This window comes from Ursus maritimus, unplaced genomic scaffold (genome assembly GCF_017311325.1).
Source record: "Ursus maritimus isolate PB19 unplaced genomic scaffold, ASM1731132v1 scaffold_7, whole genome shotgun sequence".
Classification (NCBI taxonomy): Eukaryota; Metazoa; Chordata; class Mammalia; order Carnivora; family Ursidae; genus Ursus; species Ursus maritimus.
The window spans coordinates 54,774,203-54,796,973 of NW_024426885.1; the positions used below are offsets into that span (position 1 = coordinate 54,774,203).

General features: G+C 50.2%; 1 protein-coding gene across 12 annotated transcripts in view; it reads left to right on the forward strand.

Moving 5' to 3' along the window:
* LRRC20 (leucine rich repeat containing 20) overlaps nucleotides 1-22,771 on the forward strand; it is a 115,596-nt gene that overhangs the window by 25,925 nt on the left and 66,900 nt on the right. For 4 of the 12 annotated variants that reach the window (XM_040623761.1, XM_040623757.1, XM_040623758.1 and 1 more), the window contains one exon: nucleotides 6,187-6,331. The exons of 7 other annotated variants lie outside the window; for them this stretch is intronic. In XM_040623761.1, coding sequence (XP_040479695.1) covers nucleotides 6,250-6,331 — 82 coding nt within the window. In that variant the 5' untranslated portion in view covers nucleotides 6,187-6,249. Of the gene's footprint in view, nucleotides 1-549; nucleotides 633-6,186; nucleotides 6,332-22,771 lie in introns of those variants that run through there. One more of the 12 variants, XM_040623759.1, reaches the window with a different exon arrangement.

Here is a 22,771-nt window from a genome sequence, read left to right on the forward strand (position 1 = left end):
ATGAAACATGTCATGTATTGGTCCTCGCAATGACCCCTGTTTTATGTACTTTAACTCCTATTTTATAGTGGAGAATGTTGGGATTTAGAGAGGTGAGATAACTTAGGGTAGCCAGAATTATTGTCTCTAAAAACCCGAATGGGCACCTGAAGCCATCCCATGAAAAGTTTTCTATTCCCCATCTTCACATTTCTCAAAGTACCCCTGATCTGGCCAATTCAACTCCATTGCCTTGAGAAGAACCCGGAGCCTCAGTCCTATCGATCCCGGGATCCGTGTAGCACGTTCGGGTCTACACGCCCGCGCTCCCTAGCTTTTTCCCTCCAGAAGCCGCACACAAAGCGGATCCACCCTGCGCACGAGAGCGCGCGGGCCGCTTTTCCGCGCGCGCCGCTCCGGGGCGCGGCGTGAGGACCGGCGCGCTGATTGGCTGCGCGCGGCCCGGGCGCGCGGCCTGCTCCCGCCCCGGCACCTATCCTGGCGCGGCGATTGGCCGAGCGGCCGTGCGCTCAGAAACCGCGGTCCCGCGCGCCCCGCCCCGCCCGCTCCAGCGCGCCACTGTTGCATGGGGCGCCGCCGGCGGCCGAGGGAGCGTGACTGCGCTGCGCAGGGCGCTAGGAGGCATTGTCGCTGTAAGTGGAGCAGAAAGCAGCCCAGAACCGGGCCCCACGCTTCGTGCCCCGCAAAGTAAATGCAGTCTGAGGCTGAGCGCTGGAGGGCTGGGGGCGAGAGGGAAAGAAGTGCCCCCCCGGTTCTGCAGCGTCCCCGCCCCTCCCCCAGGTCACCGGGTGGAAAGGACAGCGGTGTATCAGCTGCGGCTTCTGCAGTGCCCAGGGGCCCGGCGCCGCGCCGGCTTCCGCTTGCAAACTGCGGTTGGACCCCGGCTGGCCCGCGAGAGTGGGCGCCGCGGTGGCAGGGAGTAGGGAGCCCGGGAAGCGGCGCCAGGCCTCCGTCCCCGCGGGAGGCGCCCGGGCCGGGAGAAGCTGTTGTGTATTTCGTTCCTGAAGCAGCGCTCTCGGGACTCGCTTCGGTCCCAGGGCATGCCTCCCAGCCTCCGGGCAGCGCGGGAGTCCCCAGCGCTCTGCGATCGCTAGCTTTCGCCCCTCTCCCTGCTTTATTCTCCCCAGTCCCCGCCTGCCGCGCGTGCGGAGGGCTGGCGACGAGGAGCCATTGGCTGCGGGTTCCGGGGGGTGGGGTAGACGGGTGAGGCGGGCCCCTTGCGCGAGGTGCGGAGACCCTGGCCTGGCCCGGCCCGGCGTGCATTCCTAGGAGGCGCGGCCGGAGGATACCTAGGTACCTGGAGCAGAGCGCGCGCGCGGGGCTGCGAACCCCGAGGCTCAAAACCAGGCGCCAGCCGGTCCCACTCACGCCCCAGCGGGCTGCTTTCCCTGGGGTGGAAAAGTGGGTCAACTCTGTCCAGGTCTCGAGGGCTTTCGGGGCTACTTGGATCCGATCCAGCCCTCCGCCTCTCACCTTCCCACCTGCTCCCCTGCCCAGCGTGGCCGGAAGGACCCACAGGAGCTAGCGCTGGGGGAGCTTGCACACATGGCTCAGGAGGCTCGAGTTGCCCTTCCGAGCGGCTGCCAGGCTCTAAAGTTCCCAAGTGACCACACCAGTAACTAAATATAGGAGCAGCTGGTGCGGGCGGGGTGTCGCCGCAGCTCCTTTGCACAGATCTCCAGGCTCCAGATAAGGTAGAGTTCTCACTGGGGAGGACAGGAGCGCCAGCAGGGGGCTGCAGTCAAGGTTTAAGCAAAAATCACCCCAACTCCAGCCTTGTATCCGGGTGAAACTAGGTGATGGCTCCAGAAGGGTCTGTTGCCAGCTCCCACAAAGGAAGACAACTTTTCTGGCATTCGGTTTATTGTATCCTAACTTACTGTCTGTACCTGTTAAATGACCTATGGGTGATTAACGTGGGAAGTGCTTAACGGTTGCAAAGACCTTTCTCAAAAGTTATATATCATTTACGTTTCAAAAAACCTGGTGAGGAAGGTGGTATTTCCAGCTGCTCACAAACACTGATAAGTTTCCAAACTCATGTCTTAGGCCGCTGCCCTCAGAAAACCTTCCCTAGCTCCCTGCAGAGAAACAGGACAGAGTTACCAGACGGCCTACAACCTCCTACCTCAGTAATCTGGGGACAGATTGACTACCTGTCTCCCTCTTTCTCTCATCTCTTTAGGTCCCTCTGCTCAGACCGTGTCTCTCTTCCCTTCGTGCAGAGGGCACACATGCTCCTTTGGCCTGGCGTCACAGCCCCACTAGCTTCTAGCTCATTCTTCCTCTTGGCACTTGGTTTCTCCTAGCTGGGGGAAGTTCATTCTGGCCCATGCCCCATCTCTATAACTTTATTCCCTTCTGTGGCCCCTTTGGAAGGTACCCAGGAGATATTTGTTGGTTTTAAACATTTCCTGAGGCTATGACGTCCACTTAGGAAAGGGGAGTTGGGGATGTAGGGAGAGGGATGTATAGCTGGGGACAGCAGCTGTGCGAGTATGGCTTTGGAGTCTGTGCTGAAGGTTCTCCAGGATTTGGAGCACTTGCCTAGAAATCAGCTAAGGCTTCCCTATAGTCCCTTGGGGACACTCTCTGACTTTCTTCTGCTATCGACTCTGCCTGCGGGTTTGGCCAGATGCCTCAAGGAACCCACAGCTTGAGCCTCTGGTGTTCTCCTGGGGACCTGTAGTTGGGTTCCGGTTCCAGGAAGGCTCCCTTGCGTGCTGATGGCTCCCATTGGCCAGCGTGATATTTCTCTTGTGGGATTGCAAGAAATGGGTGGCCAGAGTGGTGCTGACAGGCTGATTTTGGTTGATTCACATCGTTTATAGAGACAGGGGCCCTCACACCCTAGTGGCCGCCCTGCCTAGGGGCTTTTGCACTCCGTCAGAAGTAGGTCCATAGCTCTCTCCGCCACTTATATGTGACCCAGACAGTTTTCTTGCTTTCTGAAAAACAGTGTAAAACAAAAGAAAAGAATAGCTTTATTTTTATTTCTGCACCCCCCACCCCCTGCAACCTCCTCTCTCTCGGGGTTTCTGTTATATGCTAAATAAATCTTGCTTTTTTTTATTTGTTCGTTTGTTTGTTAAAGAGGCCCAGTGTTGGGTTAGATCTGAAAGGAGCAGTCAGTGAAGTTGGACAAACTTGTAGGTGCCCTTTGGGGGACCCACTCCAGACTCCTGTGATCGCGTTTGTTCTTCCCTCGGTCTGGGGCCCCCTTACCCCATGTCGGGCCTTATAACGCATGTGGCCCTGCCACACTCCTCTCTCACAGCCCTGGTTATGCCAGAATGACAGGCCTTTGTCATCTGACCTGAGAGAGGGACAGTCAGCTGGACTATAAGAAGGAATTCTCCCTTGAGAGGGTAGGGGTCGTGTGAGGTAAAGGGAAGGTAGTTTCCTGGTCAGTTCGTGAAGGTGGCGATTTTGGGCAGACCCTCTCGGGGGTCTAGGGCACGTCTGTGCCATACCCAGAGCATCCTCTGGGATGTAAGGGGCCCTTCCTACTAGTGATTTGCTCTGACAGCCAGATCTTGCAGCTGTTCCTGCTTTGATGTCCATTCTCTGACCCACACGTGTGTTTGCTGGCCACCGGGGGTGAGATTTTTAATTTGATTAGTTTTCATCAGTGGGTTCTATGGCCTAAGGCATCCCCTGCCCTGTTCCCTCCCCCCCCCCACCTAGTGGCAGCTAAGAGAATTCTCAGCATAGTGCCTGGTTGAAAGTAATCAGCCCAGACAGTCCCCTGCAGGGTAGCAGGGATCCTGAGCAGCTTGGAGATCTACCTTCCCTTTCCCTTGTGCTGGGAGGCCAGGTTTGCCTCAGTGGTGTTTCCTAGAAAGCTGTCCATCAGAATCACAAGTCAGAGCTTTTTCCTGTGTTTCTGTCCTCTTCATTCTTATGCCCTATACCTAGTAGCTGCTCCATATGTGTTTGTGATTATGGGTAAGTGTTGGAGGTAGGGCAAGGAAGGAGCATGGTATAGTAGGAAGAATCCTAGGCTGGGAGTTAGACCTAGCTCTTTTGTTTCCCATCTAGCTCATTTACCTCCCCTCTTGAACCCTCAATGTTCCCATTCATTGGGGTCACCAAGATCCCAGCAACATTGCTGTGACTCAGACTTAGGGGATGGTCCTAAGGGCAGTGTGGTGGAGGTGCTGGGTTTAGTTTGCCATAGTCCTCACTATTCCCTGCTGCCCTACCTTGCCCGCCTGATGCAAGTTGTCTACCTAGCACCACTGGGCATTTGACTCTATGACCCTTCTCATTTAGACAGTGTCTTAGATTTATTGTAAGAGTCCGTTGACTTGTATTTAGATTTGAAACCCAAATGATGGCTGTTGATCATCATCATCCCCATTGGGGTACCCTAATTAGGCCTCTGTATGGAGTTTGTGGTGTAAAGTGTGGGGGGAAAGCGTAGTATAGAGCTGCTCCCTGTGCCAAGCTGCCCACAGGCCGACTGGGGAGGCAAGTATGTATATTTTTAAAAGTTCATAAACAACCCAAGTGGCTTGCGCTAAGTCCTTAAGTCGTACTGAAACTCAGGGAGGAGAAAACACTGAGGGCTGAGGCAATCAGGGAAGACTTCCTGGAGGTGGAGAAGGAAATTCTAGTCATTCCTTAAAGATGAGTTCCCCTGAGTTATTTGTTCGAAATCACATGGGTATGAAACTGGAATTAGTGGCTGGTGTCCTGCCAAGTTTTTTTCTCTTGACTAGAATTTGTTGAGACCTACATGTCTTGGGCCCTGGCCGGGAAAGATGTAAATATTTTTGTTCAGTCCTCATAGGAATCCAGTGAGGTGGGTATTACTAGATCTCCTACTCAGATGAAGAGTAGCTAAAAAATCTTTCCCAAGGCAACTGAGCTAATAAATGGCAGAGTTGGGCACCAGGCCTGTCTTCAAAAAAACCAGTCTGTTTCCACTGCACTGTGGGTCTCAGACCTTCAGCGTCAGCCTCCGTGATGAGATGCACCCACATACTGGAGTCACCACTAACTCCGTCAGTAGATGGGGGGGCCTGGCCTGCCCCGGCTCAGCCTTGCCTGCCCTGCCTGTGTAGTTGAGCACATCTGGATTTTTACGTGGTGTCTGATAGCAACTCGGAGCCCACCCTTCACCCCCTTCTCTCTTCCTCACCTTCGGCCTCTGACCCTCAGAGCGAGCCCATTAGAGCTCCTTGAGCTGTCTTTGAACCTGGGATTGGGATCCAGAGGCAAAAAAGGGCCCTGATCTTGGCCCCAAGTTCATTCTGTCCCCTGGGTGCTGCTGCCAGTGTTGTGGGCGACTTTTGTAAAGAGGTGAGCTCTGGATGTGGAGCTGGGCTGTTAACATTGTTGCCGTTGACTCACTTTGACCTTGGCCAGGTCATCTAGTCCCTCTCTGTGCCTCAGTGTCCTTCTCTGTAATAAACGGGGAGTCAGAGACCTTTCTAGAGTCCCTTGTGTCTTTAACACCAAATAACTTTGTGTTCCTCACCGTTCTTGAAGCCTTTTCTCCCCTAGTGATCCGATTTCCGTTCTCTCCTTTCCTCGCCCCGCCCCCCTTCTCCCTCCGGGTCTGACGGATAAACTCCAGGCCGATCTCAGGTCTGTGGGCTAAAACTGTAATCAACCCTAGCCTTCCCTCCATGTTGACTGGTGGGAAGGGAATGCTTAGAGACACCCCCCCCCCCCAGATGTGAGCTCTGACCTGGCAGGCTGGCTACATTTGCCTCTGTGCCCCTACTTCCCAGCGCACAGGACATGCCCAGCAGAGGTGAGTGAGGTGAGCAGGGAGCTGGGGGACTTGTCCCAGTGGTGGTTGCGGACAGAGCACCAGCCTGGAGCCTGCAGGACGGAGGGACAAGCATCTCTCCCCTGCAGTTGGCTGAGCTCCGGCTCCTCCCCGTGCTCCGCCTGTTAAGTGAGTCACAGGCCGCACACACCGGAGTCCTTACACCTGCCTGGCACTGTTTCAAGCCCTTGCCCTGAGTCTGGTGAGGTCGCACGTGTGGATCCACCCCGGAAACTGGTTAGGGTTAGCTGCACGTGGCCTGGTCTCTAGGCCCGTTGGGAGGAAGTGAGTAGCCTGGCGCCCTCCCTGCTGGCTTCCTGCAGCCTGGGTCCCACAGGAGGATGGCTTCGGGGGCATGTCCCCGGCTGGAGGGCGGGCACTTCATGGTCCTGTGTCTTCCCCAGGCACGGGCCCCCTTGTGAGCAGCAGACCGGCCTGGTGGCTGGCAGCAGGACCCCCTTGCCTGCATGCTGAAGAAGATGGGTGAGGCCGTGGCCAGAGTTGCAAGGAAGGTCAACGAGACTGTGGAGAGCGGCTCTGATACCCTGGGTGAGTGAGGGCAGGGCGCCCCGTAGACAGGCGGCGTGCGAAATCAGTTTAGAGGTGGAATTAAAAGAGAAAAGCACAGAGAGTGTCAGTGGGCACCCTCGTCCCGAGGAGAAGTGTTCCATGGAGTTTTATTGCACTTGTGCTTGGTGTGTGCGTACCAGGGAGCCTGTCTACACTGCTGCCGACTCTGAATGAGTGTGTGCCCTTGGCCCAGGTGACAATAGCTGCTGCCCCGCCGAGGAGCCCCAGGTCCCAGGCCCATTCAGGTGCCTCGTGTCGCCATATTGAATCTTCACCGAGGCCTTGTGATGGAGGATACCCGCCAAGCATGACTAGCCTTGGTCTTCAGATGAAGAGGCGATGAAGGGTTGAAGGCAAAGGGGGCTTTTCCCAGGTCACTCAGCCTGGAGGCCCCCTTTCATGCCATTGTTTTACTTGAATTGTGTCTTATATATTTTTTGCTTTGACTTGGTCATAGCATTTTAGCCCATACAGTTATGCCAAGTCTTTAAGCATCGAAGCAAATCATCCTATTTAACTGAATTCGACAGATATTTATTGACTGTTCACATGTGCAAGGATTGCGTGTGTGTGTGTGTGTGTGTGTGTGTGTCTCACCGCTGGAATATGTGTACCCTTAGAGCCATTGGCATATTGTGGGAGCCCTGAGGAGGAGAGCATGTTCCTGCCTCGGGGGTGATCGTGCACATAGGGTAGGATTTGAATGGGGTCTTTGGCACAGAGAGAGGTATTCCACAGGCAGGTAGGGATGTGTGTGCCCATGTGTGCTTGTGTCTGTCTGTTAAGGAACATTTCCATGGAGGTTGTCGCCTGACCAAAGATCCAGAGACTGGGAACGTAGAGCATTTCTGTGAACAGCCATTGGTCGGGTATGTCAGGCTCCTGGGCAAGGCATTGTAGCCTAGAAAGTGGAGGGTCACTCAGCCTTCAAGATGAGCTTGGGGGCGCCTGGGTGACTCAGTCGGTTAAGTGTCTGCCTTCAGCTCTGGTCATGATCCCAGGGTCCTGGGATAGAGCTCCGTGTCGGGCTCCCTGCTCAGTCTGCTTCTCCCTCTCCTCCCCGCTCATGTTCTCTCTCACTGTCTGTCACCATCTCTGTCTCTCGCTGTCTCAAACAAATAAATAAAATGTTAAAAAAAAAAAGATGAGCTTGGTCACCGCCTCTTTCAGGAAGCCGTCATCCCTACACCAACATTCACCCCTTGCTCCTTTCCTCCTCTGTAACACTCAATCGGTGTCCCTAGAGGGCAGGGACTTTTGCCCCCATCCCCCAAGAGCCAGAGCTGTGTCAGGTACTTTGTCAGCATGTAGTGTTTGCTGAACTGACCTAAAGCGAGAGAAGATCTCCTCTGCCAGCAAACTTGAAGGTCGTGGTTGGTTTTGGAGGGAAGTTTCTGGGGTGCAGCGGGAGTGGGGGTGGCGGTGCCTTCAGCTAGTGAGCTGATGGCCATGGGCCCGCAGGAAAAGAATTCTGGAGTCCCGTGCTAGTTACCGATGTGGTCATACTTAGCCCAGGGCTCAAGGCTCCCCACCACGCATATGGCCTGGATTCAAATCCCCACTCTGCCACCAACTAGCCCGCTCCCTTAGCAGGTTGCTTAACCGCTACCCGAACCTGGTCTCTTCATGTTTGTAGTGGGGATGGGAATTGTGCCTCCCTCATCGAGGTGGTTCGGGGAATGGGGATGTCTATAAGGTGCTGGCCTTTAGGGAGTTCAGTGAATGACACTATTTCTGTTCCATCTCCAAGGGCTGGGGGTGGCACCTAAGTCCCACTCTGCCACAAACAGGCCTCCTCCTCCCGCTGTCGGCCAGCCACCAAGCTGGGTCTCTTCACTTCTTCAAGTGGCGAGTTGAGTGCCAATCAACACGTCTCTGCAGGGAATAACCTCCCCCAGCCTTGCAGTGTTGCTGGGCTGAGGGGTGCATGTGAGCTCAGCCTCACCCACATGTGTCCCAGGGGCAAGGGTGGAGGGCCGGCAGAGGAGGGAGAGCACCATTTTGACCTCCCAGGCAAGGTGTTGCTGGAGAAAGTGCTCGGGGAGGCAGCAGTGAGGAGGCTGGGGCCCCAGGTAGCTCGGAGTTGGAGGTTGTATGGAGGAGGTGATGGGAGGATAGGGGGTGGCACCCAGCAGGTGGGGAGCCTGAAAGTGCTGCATGGAGTCTAGACTGAAATGTCTGGGGACCAGAGGTTGCAAACTTAGTTCCCTCTGCAAGCCAGATGAGCTGAAGCGTGGCCGCGCTGCGTGGGGTACAGTGTGCAGGGCGTCGGGGGTGGGGGCGTGCAGTGACCAGCATCTCTGCACTGCCCGGGGCTGTGCCCCCTGAAAAACCCAAGGCAGGCCTCTGTTGCCCTGCGTGGCCACTGCCGTACTGGGATTGGAACCCTGACTGTCCCGCACCAGAGCCCTGGCTCTTTCTCTATCATGCCGTCCTGGGGAGGGGATGTGGATGGTTGCTGAGCCCTGGGGTTGTGAGCGTGCAAAGCTTTAGTCACCATCAGAGAGGAGTTGAACATTTTATTTAGCCTTGGCTGTCTTGACTGGAGCCCGAAACTTTCACAGGGAGGTGACTGGGTCTTTTTTTTTATTTATTAAGATTTTATTTATTTATTTGACAGAGAGAGACAGCCAGCGAGAGAGGGAACACAAGCAGGGGGAGTGGGAGAGGGAGAAGCAGACTCCCCACGGAGCAGGGAGCCTGATGCAGGGCTCGATCCCAGGACCCTGGGGTCACGCCCTGAGCCGAAGGCAGACGCTTAACGACTGAGCCACCCAGGCGCCCTGTAACTGGGTCTTTAAAGTTAGGGCAGACCGATGGAGGCCCGTTTATCTCTTCAGTGCCCAGCGAAGAAACAAAATGCCAGATCGGGCTTGCAATCCTGACCCTTCAGCAGGTGGAGTTCACTGGGTTCATGGAGTCTGAGGGGTCTGGGGTCTAAGCTGTCTGCATGTATTGAGCATCTGCTGTGTGCAAAGTGCTGGGGGGCCCCCTCGAGCTATGTGCAGTAGAGTTCTGGACGCGAGACCAGCCCACCACTGTGGGACAGAGAGCGGTGAGGGACACGAGGTTTCCATGCTGAGGCAGGTCAGACACAACCACGGGTGGTCGGAGTTCAGAGGTGGGGGATATGCTGGGTGTTGAAGGCGTCCGGAAAGGCTTTCTGGAGGAGGTGGGAATTGAAGTGGGTCTTGAAAGATGTGTGAAGTAACCCACTATGGTTCTCATATAAAACAGCAAGCAATCTGACACAGCCTAAAAAACCAGCCCCAGAAAATGGCTTAAATAAATTTTGTTAGAGCTGTACAATGCAATTTATGGAGCTACTAAAAGTGGTGCATAAAATTTCATTACATGCTTGAATGAAGACCGGCAGATTGTTCCATGGAACATGAATTGGAAAAAAGCGAGGATCCCAATCTGTATAGACGGTGAGATGGCAGTTAGTTAAACATGTGTAGGACAGGGGGAAGAATTGAAAGGAAATAAAACAAGACACAAATTGGTGTTATAAAATACTCCTGTGCCTTTCCTGAATGTTGTATGATAAACACATTACTCTTTTAAGCAGAGAAGTACAGATTTTAGGGAAAGGACCACCTGCCACTGTAGGAGGCAGAAGTAACTGACTTCCCAACAGCAGACGAGAGTCGTGGGGATTGTTCCTTCTCTCAGCCCTTGGGTGTGGGCCGGGCTTCTCCAGCTTCCCCCCTTCTGCTGGCTTCCCCTCCCTGCCTCCCTGTGCGCAGGCCTGGGGTGCAGCCCTGGGATGCTGGCTCGAAGCTGCAGGTGTCTCTGCAGGGCGGAAGGCCCCTGCGGAGGCGGAGACCGGACTGGGAGAGCTCAGTTACAGGCTCTCACCTTACTCAGGTAAGCATCACGCGCGCTCCCGCAGGCACTCGTGGGTGCCCTCTGGAGCCAGGCTCGCTCCTCCTGCAACCTGAGCCATGGCTCCCGGCCCTTGTCTCCCCACCCCAGGCTTCTTTGTCCTCCCAGGCCCCCCTGGTCTGCCCCATAGCTTGAGCTGAAACCACTTTTCCCCAGCCCCTTACCCCTCTTCAGCATTTTTGAATGAGCTTGCACAGAGTTGGAACCCTCTACCGTCCTCAGGCTTTCATCTCCTTCCTCTCCTTGTGTCCCCAAGTTCTTTGCCTTTGTCAAGGCCTCACGCCTGACTGGGCTTCCTGGTTCCTTGGACCCCGAGAGGCCTCTGTCTGACCTCACTATTCCCTCTGGCCAGTGGATCGGCAGGCCGGGCCGCCCTGCACCCCACTCCTCCAGGGGAGAAGCTCCCAGGCCTCTGCGGATGACTTAAAAACTGATCATTCTTGCCGTAGAGCGGGACTGGGAAAGGTCTGGGAGAGTGTGCCTGGCTGGGACAGAGACGCTGGCAAAGCCCAGCGCGAGCTGCAAAGGAAGGAGCCGGCATTTCCCAGGGCCTGCTGTGTGCTGAGCACAGATGTTTGACACCTCTTTTCATCCTTTCTGTGGTTTTTGTACTTCTGCCAGAAGATTCCTGTCTGTGTTCATTTCGAGAAAATTCCAAGTCATTAGTTCTGAGTCTGTTGCTTCCCCCCATCCCTTGGGTCTCTTTTGCCTGGAATTCCTCTTGAAGCCTCCGTTCTGGGCGTCCTTGGCTCTAGCATATTTCCTTTCTCTCCATCTCTCTGGTCCATTCCGAGATCCGTCTGCCATTCCACGGTTTGCTTCTCCATTTGTGTTCAGTCTGCTCTTGAACCCATCAGTGAGTTTTAAGGCTACATATTTTATTTTCCAAAGTTCCGGGGCAGCCTGGGTGGCTCAGCCGGTGAAGCATCCACCTCTTGATTTCAGCTCAGGTCTTGATCTGAGGGTTGTGAGTTCACACCCTGCACTGGGCTCCACTCTGGGTGTGGAGCCTACTTTAAAAAAAAAAAAAAAAAGTTCTATTTGGTTCTTTTAAAAATCTGATTTTATATACTCTGTTTTCTCTTCGGACGTGGCAAATTTTTTTTACCTTTTACTAAAAAGAAAATCCTATTTAAGGGAATAATATTTTGTTCCTTTCTTATGTGTTTAAATCTATTTTTTATTCCTTTAATCATTTGACTATGCCTGTCTTTTTTATCTTTTGTACTCCCTCTGTCACTGGGGGTTCTCAGCGGCCCTGTTGACGCTAGCTCACAGTGGGGGTTCCTGGTGAATTTGATGTAATTTTAGACCCTAGACTCTTGTCTGGTGGAGCCTTGTCTGGCATGAGGGGGTGTTCTCCAGAGGCCTTGAGGTTTCTTCCCACAGACTCCTGCCTGTGACCAGGTTAGAAACACCTCTTTTGTTAGAAACAATCTTACTCAGCCAGAGGGGTTTCTAGGCCTTAAGGGAAAGGAATATTCAAACCCCACGTGCACTGTGAGGGCAGGCCTGTGATTTCAGAATCGTAGAGGGGATTTGTTTTCTTTGTTGGTTCAGTGCCCAGGCAAAGACAAAGCAGCATTCTAATTATGAAAAAGTACATCTTACCCTAGTCCACTCTTTCTCTGAAGGCAGTCCTTCAGAACCTCAGCCTTCCACGGGGTCTTGGCTTAAGCATCCCTCAGGCAGGCCCAGGGCTGCATTCCTGCCCCCTTCTAGGCCTTTCAGCCCCAGCCCAGGGCAACCCGGCTTCACAGCAGCTGCCTGTGCTGTCTCATGGACGTGCCTCTCTATTTGCTCTTCCTAAACACCAGGCAGTGTTGTCAGCACTTGGCTGGTGTTGCCTCACCGAATCCCCACAATGACTTTGTGACAGGGGTGATCTTAATATTCCCATTTTACAGATGAAGAAACCAAGGCAGAGCGTTTTAAATCCAGGGTTTCTTAAGTGATTGGTGGCACAAGGGTGTTCAGCTCATCTCCCCTACTGCTTCTGAAGTAGGAGTTTCCCAGTTTTCCAGAAGCTGGAGCTAAGGCTGAGGATGTGACACAGGTGTTGAGAGGAGCAGCCAGACCTGGCCCAGCTCTGGGTGGCCTTTCCTGCTAAGGGCCGGGGAGGAGATGAGAACGTGGAGCCCCTGCTCCCCTGCATGCTTGCCTCTCCACTCACACCCTGTTGGAACCACAGTCGGGCCTACCCTGTTCCTTGAGAAGGAGGGAAATTCTCAGAAGCTTCGTATCTGCCTGGTCATTGAAGATGTTTCAGGTGGTGATGGGCACAGCTGCTGTGGGCTGCTTCTGTTTACGGACAGATCCATGGAACCCACTCGAGAGCTTTAAAGGTGAAATCTCGGGGTGGGCATGGTGGTCTGCATTTGAACTTGAACCCTGTATGAGTCTTCCCTGCCTTGAATAAGCCACTGGCTTATGATTTACAATCTGGAACTTCCTCCTTGTGGTGGGTTCTGGGGGCTGGGCAGGGAGGGGTGTTGTCTGGGCAGGCCTGGATGTGTGTGTGTGAGAGAGAGAGAGAGAGAATGAATGTGAACATGGGTGTGATTCGTCCTCGGGACTGAGCAGCTAGACCGGGAACTGTGAGATAGTCAGGTGGGCAGACCAAAGCTAGTGAGACAAGGGACATATCCGTCCCATTTCCAGCTTCCCCCCCTCCCAGGCTCATCACCACTTTGCTGCTCTTGCTCTCACCAGCAGATGGCGTCCTGTCACCAGCCGACAAGGTGACAGGCCGCTGAGACCTGGACTTGACCAGATTGCTCTGGGCAGGCATGAATGCCCACGTCCTAACGTCCTGACCGGGGCTTCCACTCCCAGCCCAGTTCATGACCTGTATTTACATTCCTAGCTGACTCCCACAGGGATCTGATTTTGCAGCCCCTTTCTTGAGCAAGGGTATTCAGGAAGCACTTAATATATACACTTTCTAAATCAGGATAATATCTTCCCTTGGGTCAGACACTGCCCCTTTTCAGGAAACACCACACTGAGCACCTACTGTGTGTACCCCACTTAGAGGAACCAAGTGGCCCAGGAGTGCCCAGCCTGGAGGGGGAGGCAGATGCACACACACACACACACACACACACACACACACGTACTCTCTCAGGCACAATGTCAGGGAGGGGAGCAGCCAGGGGCTGTGGGGGAAGCAGTTTTTCTGGACCTTAGGCAGGGGCCTACAAGCAGTTCCTGGCCCTGAGCCCGGGAGGCTGGTGCTGGCAAGGATGGTGGGTGTGCGTGTTGCTTGGACGTGTCCTGGCCCGGGGAGTCCTGAGGGTCAGCCAGACACAGGGCAGCTCTGAATGGGTGGCAGAGGGAGTAGGCCCTCACGGGGCAGCCCTCTGTCTGGCCCGGGCCACTTGTGTGTTCACCACAAGGGCTGGAAGCCTCTGATTTACTATCTTCTGCTTCCTGCCTCTCAACTGGGAAGGCAGGCTGCTATCACTATATAAACATTTGATTAAAAACAAAACAAAAGGGGTGCCTGGGTGGCTCAGTCGTTGGGTGTCTGCCTTCAGCTCAGGGCGTGATCCCAGGGTCCTGGGATCGAGCCCCGTGTTGGGCTCCCTTCTCCACTGGGAGCCTGCTTCTTCCTCTCCCACTCCCCCTGCTTGTGTTCCCTCTCTCACTGGCTGTCTCTCTCTCTCTGTCAAATAAATAAATAAAATCTTTAAAAAACACAAAAACAAAACAAAAACCCAATAAGTATTACATGTGCCTAGTGTACAAAGCATGAGACCCAAAGGATAAGTAGTGAGAAGCCAGGATTCCTTCTGCCCTGTTCTCCGTGCCCTGGCCCCTTCCTCCTTGGCATCATGTCTTGTGGAATCAGAGGGCTAGTTACAAGGCCCTGTTGGGGTTAGACTAGCAAGCTCTGGAATTGCTAGGGATAAGGATGGTTAGCTGGGGTCCTGAGGCTTTTTCTGGACTGTTGCCAGCCGTAGCGGGAAAGGACCCCAAAGCCCGACAGGTGTTTCCCAGGTCTCTGCTGGGGTTCCCTGAATCCCCTGCCAGAGCTTTGGGAGCTCCAGTGGTCACAAGTCCCACCTGCCCCCCTCCAGCCCCACTGTGGACTTTAGACTTCTGGGGAGGACGGAGACTAAGAGTGGGGCTCAGTGGTGGACACCCTCCAGCCCGGCCAACATGTGTCTTGGGTTCCTGGTCACCGCAGTGCTGCCCCGCACTGGGTGTTCAGCACGCATCTGCTGGGTGCATGGACGGGTGCCCTTGGCCCCTCTGGTGTGCGTGTAGACCACTCAGGGCTCCCTGAGTAACTTAACCCTCCCCGCTCATTCTTCCATCTATAGAAAGGAAACTGCCTCGCTGTGAGAACTGGTCCAGTCCTGAGTGGGCTCCAGGAAGGCCCTGTGGGAGGCCGAGAGCCCTGCACAGCAAGGAGGCCATTAGCCAGGTGTGAAACACTGGCAGGACGGAACACGAACCAAGTGGATGAGTCCTGCCTCCACTGTCTGTAGTCGTATACACCCCAGGCGTTGGCTGAGCTCCCGTGCTGAGGCGTGGCATGGAAGAGGGGGCGTTGCGGCTGAACACCCGAGGATGGAGCAGATTTGGGGGTGTGGGTGTGGGTCAGGCGTGCGGGGAGGGTGTATCTGCGGGCAAAGGCGTGGCCACAGGCAGGCGCTTGCGAGGGGGATGACAAGGCTGTGACCCGGGAGAGTAAGGGGAGCCCTCCCTTCGAGTGTGTCACCTTCGGTAGTTTCTGCAGCGAAGTCCTATTTTCGATGCAAAGTGAACAAACCTTTTCGAATCTCTAAAAGCAAGACAGAGTTTTATTAGACCCCAACTTAGGACACCTGCCCAGGAAGCACGCTTTTCACAGGGAAGAAAGTGCCCCACAGAATGAACGGTTTTACAGGGTTGTATATGACAGGGTGTCTACTTCTTACGTCTTGGAAAAGCTCAAAAGACTGTAGATTAGCATAGAGGCAGAAGTCACGGGTGATGTGATAAAGGACTGCAGGGAGTAGGAGCATTGATCAGTATCTCAAGGACAAGATGGCTTTTCCGTAGGCCACTCGCTCATTCACAATGATGTACAGCGCATGCGTGGCGGGCCGTAAATCAGGCTTTTGGTTTGAATGAAGTTGATATATAGTCACGTTGACTTAGAAAGAAATCTGAAGTGGCTTCCTTTGTATAGCAGGCCTTTAGAGAGTTTTTTCTCTCATCATTTCCCCCTTTTGACTTATAATCTTTTGACAGAAAGCCCTGATGGTGATTATTCTGTCCCGCGATGCCAGGGTAATTGCTATCTGCCCCGGGTCCCTCGATGCTCGGCCCAATTTAGGTCACCTAGGAGTCTATGCCAGGGGGTCAATGGTATGGCCTCTAATAGGGAATATTACAAGTGATACATATTTTTTCAATGGGATCAAATTGTTATACACACATGTATGTGTGCTTTGTGGTGAGTTTTACCTTTACATTTTTGGGGTGATATTTATAGCCTAAATACAGAAATAGTAATAAAAGCCCAATTGATAACAACAGGGAATAGGTACAGAATTAGAAAGACAAGAGAAGGAAAAAAATCCATCATAAGTATTTTGATCATCTTAAATTAGAGTACCTGTTTACCTTCCTTATCTACGGTTATGTGTGCTTTGTGATATCATTGAGTTGATTGGTTTAAATGGTAATTAAATTTTCTGTTATTATAGGTGACAATTTCCCTGGCCGGTTAGTTTCCGTAAATATTACATCTTGTGGTAGTTGTAGTTCTGTCTCCCAAAAACATTTGATCAACAGTATTAATATTAGCACAATGTTTTTAAAGATTTTATTTATTTATCTGAGAGACAGATGTGAGCAGGGGGAGGGGCAGAAGGAGAGAGAGAATCTCAGACTCCCCGCTGAGTGCGGAGCCGGACGTGGGGCTCGAACTCATGACCCTGAGATCGTGACCTGAGCTGAAACCAAGAGTTGGACACTTAACTGACTGAGCCACCCAGGCGCCCCCGCGTAATTTTTGTCAGTATCAGGCAAGTCTATTTGAGCTGCAGAGCTGGTATTACACCATATAGCAGTAGCATTGTGATGAAAAGAGCTCTGGTTATAAAATAAATCAAGGAGTATTACAGAGGTGTTTTATAAACCTTCCCAACAAAATCTTCCTTTTCCTATATACCGTATGTTATGGGCATAGCCGTTTGTATGGGCATAGCTGTTATAGGCCGAGTGAGAGTAAATTCAGGGTTCCACTGCTGTTTTGGGCACAACCATGTATCTTGCCTGAATTTGCAGATGTCAGTAGATATTGGAATCCAGAAAGAATCATTGGCTGATGAGGCCCGTCTTCCTCCAATGGGAAGAACTCTGGTGGTATTTACAATAGTTCCTATTCCTATTAAGACATTGAAAAATGTCATAAATCTGGTTGGCCATACATTTGGGTACGGAGGACAATAATTGAACATTTATATAAGATACAGTCTTTAGTGATTTTCCACAGATTAGGAGAGCTGTACGTTTTGGGTTTCTGCAGTTAGTAAAGAAGGCCATTGACCAATAGTTACCTCAGGGTCTTCTGGGTTGTATGGCAAAGCTAGATTCGGGAGGTGGCTGAATCCACCAGGTCACTCCTAAAGCAGCGTCTGAAAGATACCCATTGGTTTTTCTTATTTCGTCTTAGGCCTTTCCATCCACAAAATCATGGTTAACCATTATGTTGGATATTTTGACATGTTGGACAAGCTACCGCTAAGTTTCTCCCGTTATGCCGGGGAGCCTTTCTTTTTTTCTTTTTTTTTTTAAGATTTTATTTATCTATTCAACAGAGATAGAGACAGCCAGCGAGAGAGGGAACACAAGCAGGGGGAGTGGGAGAGGAAGAAGCAGGCTCATAGCAGAAGAGCCTGATGTGGGGCTCGATCCCATAGCGCTGGGATCACGCCCTGAGCCGAAGGCAGACGCCTAACCGCTGTGCCACCCAGGCGCCCCCGGGGAGCCTTTCTTAATAAATTATCACCTAAGTTTATATAGACACAAGGATCAGTCTGTTGAATGTTATATAACGCAGCTTAAATGTGAGTTAGTACTTCTGGAGAGGTTTTTTCTAATGGAGGACCTTCATAATGTGTAAGCACCAAAAGCTAACGGAACATGAGAGTATGTCCAAGAGGTCATAAACATTTTTCCTAAGTTCTCATTATAATAAGATACTAGGGGAGTATTTGAAGTTATATTAGTTAAATTAATGAGTAACCATGATATTTTACCAGGATGTAATAAAGGGGGGGAGATGAAAGCAAACAAGTAGGTTTTTATTGTCTTCTAATATTACAATTTAAAAAGAAAGAAGAGTAGAACTACAGGCCTGGTCCCGAATTTTGGGGAAGTAGTCTGTCCTGATGTCGTCCACTTCTCATCCTGGTTTGTAGTTCAGGCTCTGATGATCTTTGAGTGGCCCACTGAGCAATGGGCCCAGAGATTGTGTACGCGTGAGCTGTTGTGGCCGATTTCTTTACATCAAATTTAGTTTGTAGGGCTTCAAGAAAAAGGGCAGTTTTAGCTCTCAAATGATTTCAGGTCAAAAGGGTGGGAGAAAAATCAACATGTTAGTTTGGAGAGTTGTAGCCAGGCATTGGAGGACACTAGAAGAAATTGGGATCTGGTCTAGTTTGTAACGAATGCTATTAAAATCTAGTATCAGGGCGCCTGGGTGGCGCAGTCGTTAAGCATCTGCCTTCGGCTCAGGGCGTGATCCCAGCGTTCTGGGATTGAGCCCCTCATCGGGCTCCCTGCTCTGCTGGGAGCCTGCTTATTCCTCTCCCACTCCCCCTGCTTGTGTTCCCTCTCTCACTGGCTGTCTGTCTGTCAAATAAATAAAATAAAATAAAATAAAATAAAATAAAATAAAATAAAATATTTTAAAAATAAATAAATAAAATAAAATAAAATCTAGTATCTACAAAGATGTGTTATTGAAACATTTTCTTTTTATGATCACCCTCATTTTTACCAAAAATAGCCAAAATAAGAAAAATTTGTTTGTAAAATAAGTTCAGTTTTAACAAGCTTGGCCTGATTTATTTATATAAGCACAGAAAGAATAGTGATTGACCATATAAGTTCTTTTAAATCTGTTGTGCTGAAACTTTTTATAAGGAATTTTAGATTGAACTTTTAATAGCTTCTCAAGGCCAGAAGCCAAGCCAAATATTTGCCATCAGTTTGCCCACAATACTTGTAGATTTGAGTGAATTCCTCTTCTCAGGGTCCCCCAAATATCCTGAGGTTCCTGCATCTGCCAGGAAGTGACCTTCTTTACTCCCCCGGTAAGATTGCTAGGAACTCTGTTAGCAAGATGTCAGCCCAGCATTTCCAAGGGCTGTCTTGGCTCCATAAGGTCAACCTTAGGTCCTTAAAGCTGCCTGATCATATCTGAGTCTGTGCATGTCTCTCTCTAAATACGACTTTCCCGTCAAGGCCTTGGTAATACAGCCAAAGGTGTCCTGTTATGAGAACAGATTCTTTTTTTCTCTTTTTTTTAAGATTTATTTATTTATTTTAGAGAGAGCTGAGGGAGGAGCAGAGGAAGAGAATCTTAAGCAGGCTCCACACTCAGCATGGAGCCCAATGCTGGGCTCGATCTCACCATCCTATGATCGTGACCTGAGCCAAAATCAAGAGTTGGATGCTTAACCGACTGAACTACCCAGGCACCCCTGTAAGTCATATCTTAAGAGAAAAAGTTTTCTTAAATCTGGAAAAGCAAACATTGGGACAGCAATATTTCAAAGAAGAGTCATTAAAAACTATAATCATCTTTCTCAGTTCATCGAGTCCCACATTACTAATTCTTGTTTGGATTGAATGCAGCTTTTCCTTTAGTTCCAGGAATTCTTACCCAGTTTAGTTTTATGATCTTAAACATATTAGAAACTTGTACTTGTCAGGGCGCCTGGGTGGCACAGCAATTAAGCGTCTGCCTTCGGCTCAGAACGTGATCCCGGCATTCTGGGATCGAGCCCCACATCAAGCTCCTCTGCTATGAGCCTGTTTCTTCCTCTCCCACTCCCCCTGCTTGTGTTCCCTCTCTCGCTGGCTGCCTCTTTCTCTGTCAAATAAATAAATAAAATCTTAAAAAAAAAAAAAAAAGAAACCTGTACTTGTCAAAAAGTCCTTTTCACAAATCTCCTCAAAGATGAAACGCACTTTCCCGAACATCAGAACAATAACTGTAAATAACAAAAGACTAAAAGATGGACATGGTTAAAGACTGGATGATAGTTCATTATAGTGTATGGGAACGCAGTTATTTCTGTGACACACAACATTTCAATAGCTAGCATGTCAAGTGATGACCTTATACCAGTACATGTTAAAACTTTAGGGGTTTCATATAATTTCTAGAACAGGTACAGTATTTACTCATACAATATAACCTAAGAAGGTTATCACCATTTGTTTGACAGTGCTTCCCATGTAACCTCACATGCCGAATAAACAAGCCTAATTAGTCAAAAACTGTTCTTTCTTTTTTTTTTTAAGTAAGTTCAGTGCCCAAAGTGGGGCCCTGAGCTTACGACCCCAAGATCAAGAGGCACACACTCTACTGACCGAGCCCACCAGGCACCCCTGATTAGTCAAAAAAACTTCATTTAGAGTTTGAATACTTGGGAACTTTTGTTTAAAACCCCTGAAGGTTTTAAAGCACATACCTAAGTAGAACTTAATATTTCATTATCTGTTTAACCCGGGTGGCAGTTACAGATTCCAAAGGCAAACACAGAGGTTGCCCTAGTTGTTAGCAAAACGTAGCTCCTCTAATATTGAGAAGTTTCAGTTCTCTTAAGTAACCAAACACCTGATAGACAAAGCATAGAAACTTTGGTTTTCTGGGTGGATAAAGGAAAAAACAACAACAACTTTGTTTAGAATTTCTTACCAAGAGCAGACCAACAACCCAAGAAAACTGTCTTTTTAACACAGAGAAACGCCGAATCTCAATCTTATACCAATGTACTTTTAAAAATCATTCATTCCAATCTTAGTCAGTCCTGATGCACCTAAAATTATTTTCCAAAGATTCCCCTTACAGACCTTCTACAACTTTCTTTTTCATTCATATTCTGTCCTAAGCCTTCTTTTCTCTCTCACCAGTCTCATTTTAGGACAAATTTACTTTTTTCTTTCCTCAATGAAAATGTATTCCCATTCCTCACACTTTTCTCACCAACAACACATCTTGGGTTCCTTGGCATTCATAATTGCTTGCCTTATTGTTTTCCAGTGGTCTTAATTACATTTATCAGAACTTTTACTTTTAGAAACCTGTCTCCAGTGAAAACTAAGTAGTGAGCAATGGTGAACTGTCTATTACCCCAGAATTCTTCAGATTGAAAATTTATGAATACATTTCATAATTTCTAGAAACATATGTTGTTGTTTTTCTCATAGTACAACTTTCAGTAAAGCACAAAGCACATTTAACAACAGACCCAAGTATCTCTGTTTCTCTACAGTAAGAAGCCAAAAGCAAGCAAACCTGTGTTCAGTAATGAGTGCTTTCATATTCTGTCTTATTTGGAAAAGACTTAGCTCTCCAGTGAATTCAACCCAGTTTATCATTTAGTTTGGCAAAACTTCAAAGTTTCAGATTACCAAAGATTTTGAAAGCTATACACCTTTTTATTTATTCAACCTATATTTTAATTATTTATTTTTAAGTCATCTCTACCCCCAACATGGGGCTTGAACTCATGACCCTGAGCTCAAGAATTGCATGCTCTTCTGACTGAGCCAACAAGAGGCAAACAAAATCTTGCCTTTGTTTCATTAATACTTGCAGAGAGGACATTAAAGGCCCAATTCCCAAATAGCTCCCTTTTATGAAAACAGTTCTCATTGCAAGATAGCATTATAATTTATGGATCCATTCATTAGTTATTTCCCATTTTCCAGTTAGAACATGGCCAGTTTTGTCCAGAGATGCCAAGAGCTGCACCCACAAACAGACCAGAAGAAGGCCAGGGTTCCTCCATGCACGTTGGTCCCTCCCCAAAAGCCAGGAGCTTCGTTGAGTGACCAGACAGCTTCCTAGTTTCTGGTTGCTCAGTCTTCACAGCCGGCTTTCCTTAATTGTAGTGCGAGAAAATGAATTTAGACGTGTCAGAAGAACCCCCTTTGGGCCATCTGAGACTCGGGTTATCCGTAGCTCCACTTAACCTATTTCAGTAAGCACCTGCACGGGGAGGCACCCTGTGGATCCTCACACAGCCTGCCGGGGTTCCCACGAGTGGTTGTTGGTTTCCTCGGGAGCTTTTCCACTTTTGAAGAGAGATTCTCCATTCCTGTTAGTTTTGGTGTTGGAATAGGGCTCGAGCAAAATCTAAGGATATGAAGTGTGGTGCATCCAGAGGGTGGTGCTGGTGAATGTCACTTCCAAAGGGCCATGGTGCGCTCTATTTTGTGTCTCGGTCTCTCCCAGCAAGGTCTAAGACCACCGAGAGGGCTCGGAGTGCCGGATGATCAGTCCTTATGTGTGTGTCCTTGGACAAGCCAACTGTTAATCACCTTATGCGATGGGATGTTCCTACGGGACTGCTACACATCTCGAGGCCTATCCTTAGACACTTGCACTAGGCTTTCAGTCACTGGAAAGCGCCATTTGGCTGGAAGGACCGTGTCCCTTCTCTTCGGAGCTGATTCAGTCCCTCATATTTCCAGCCAGAAAATGAACTCAGGCCTTATATTAATAACATAAGTCAGAACAATGCCAAGTTAAAACAACCACCCCATCCACTCCAGCCCCACTCCAGGTCATTCCCACCTCGAGAACATGACCAGTAACCTTCAACAGCTCAAATATAATATATATAAAAGGCAGGACCATTAACTCAAATTAAGGAGGTCCGGATGTAGGGAGAAGTCACTGATACCCCTTTGAGGTGTGTTGAAGTCAGAGGGGCACAGGGGGCCCGTGCTGGTGCTGAGCGCAGAGTTCCAGATGGCCCCTAGGTGTCCCCAGGCGCCTGCTCTGATATCCTGCCGTCTACACCCAGAAATGGAGATGCAGAATGAACAAACCTTCAGTATCTCTCAAAGCAAGAAAGACTTTCATTCTAGCCAAGTTAGGACAGCCGCCCCAGGAAACACACTCTTCACAGGGAAGAAAGGGCCCCAGAGAATGAACAGTTTTTACAGGGTTATATACTTTTTATATCTTGGAAAAGCTCAAAAGATTGTAGATTTGCATGTAGGTGGGAGTCACCAGTTTTAAAGGAATGCAGGGAGTAGGAGCATTGATCGCTGTCTCAAGGACGGTATGGTTTTCCTTTAGGCTACTAGCTCACAAAGCAGATGGACTGTGCATGCATGATGGGCTGTAAATCAGGCTTTTGAGCAAAGTTTATGTATAATCATGTTGATCTGGAAAGAAATCTAAAGGGGCACCTGGGTGGCTCAGTTGGTTAAGTGTCTGCCTTCGGCTCAGGTTGCGATCACAGGGTCCTGGGATCGGGCCCCACGTCGGGCTCCCTGTTCAGC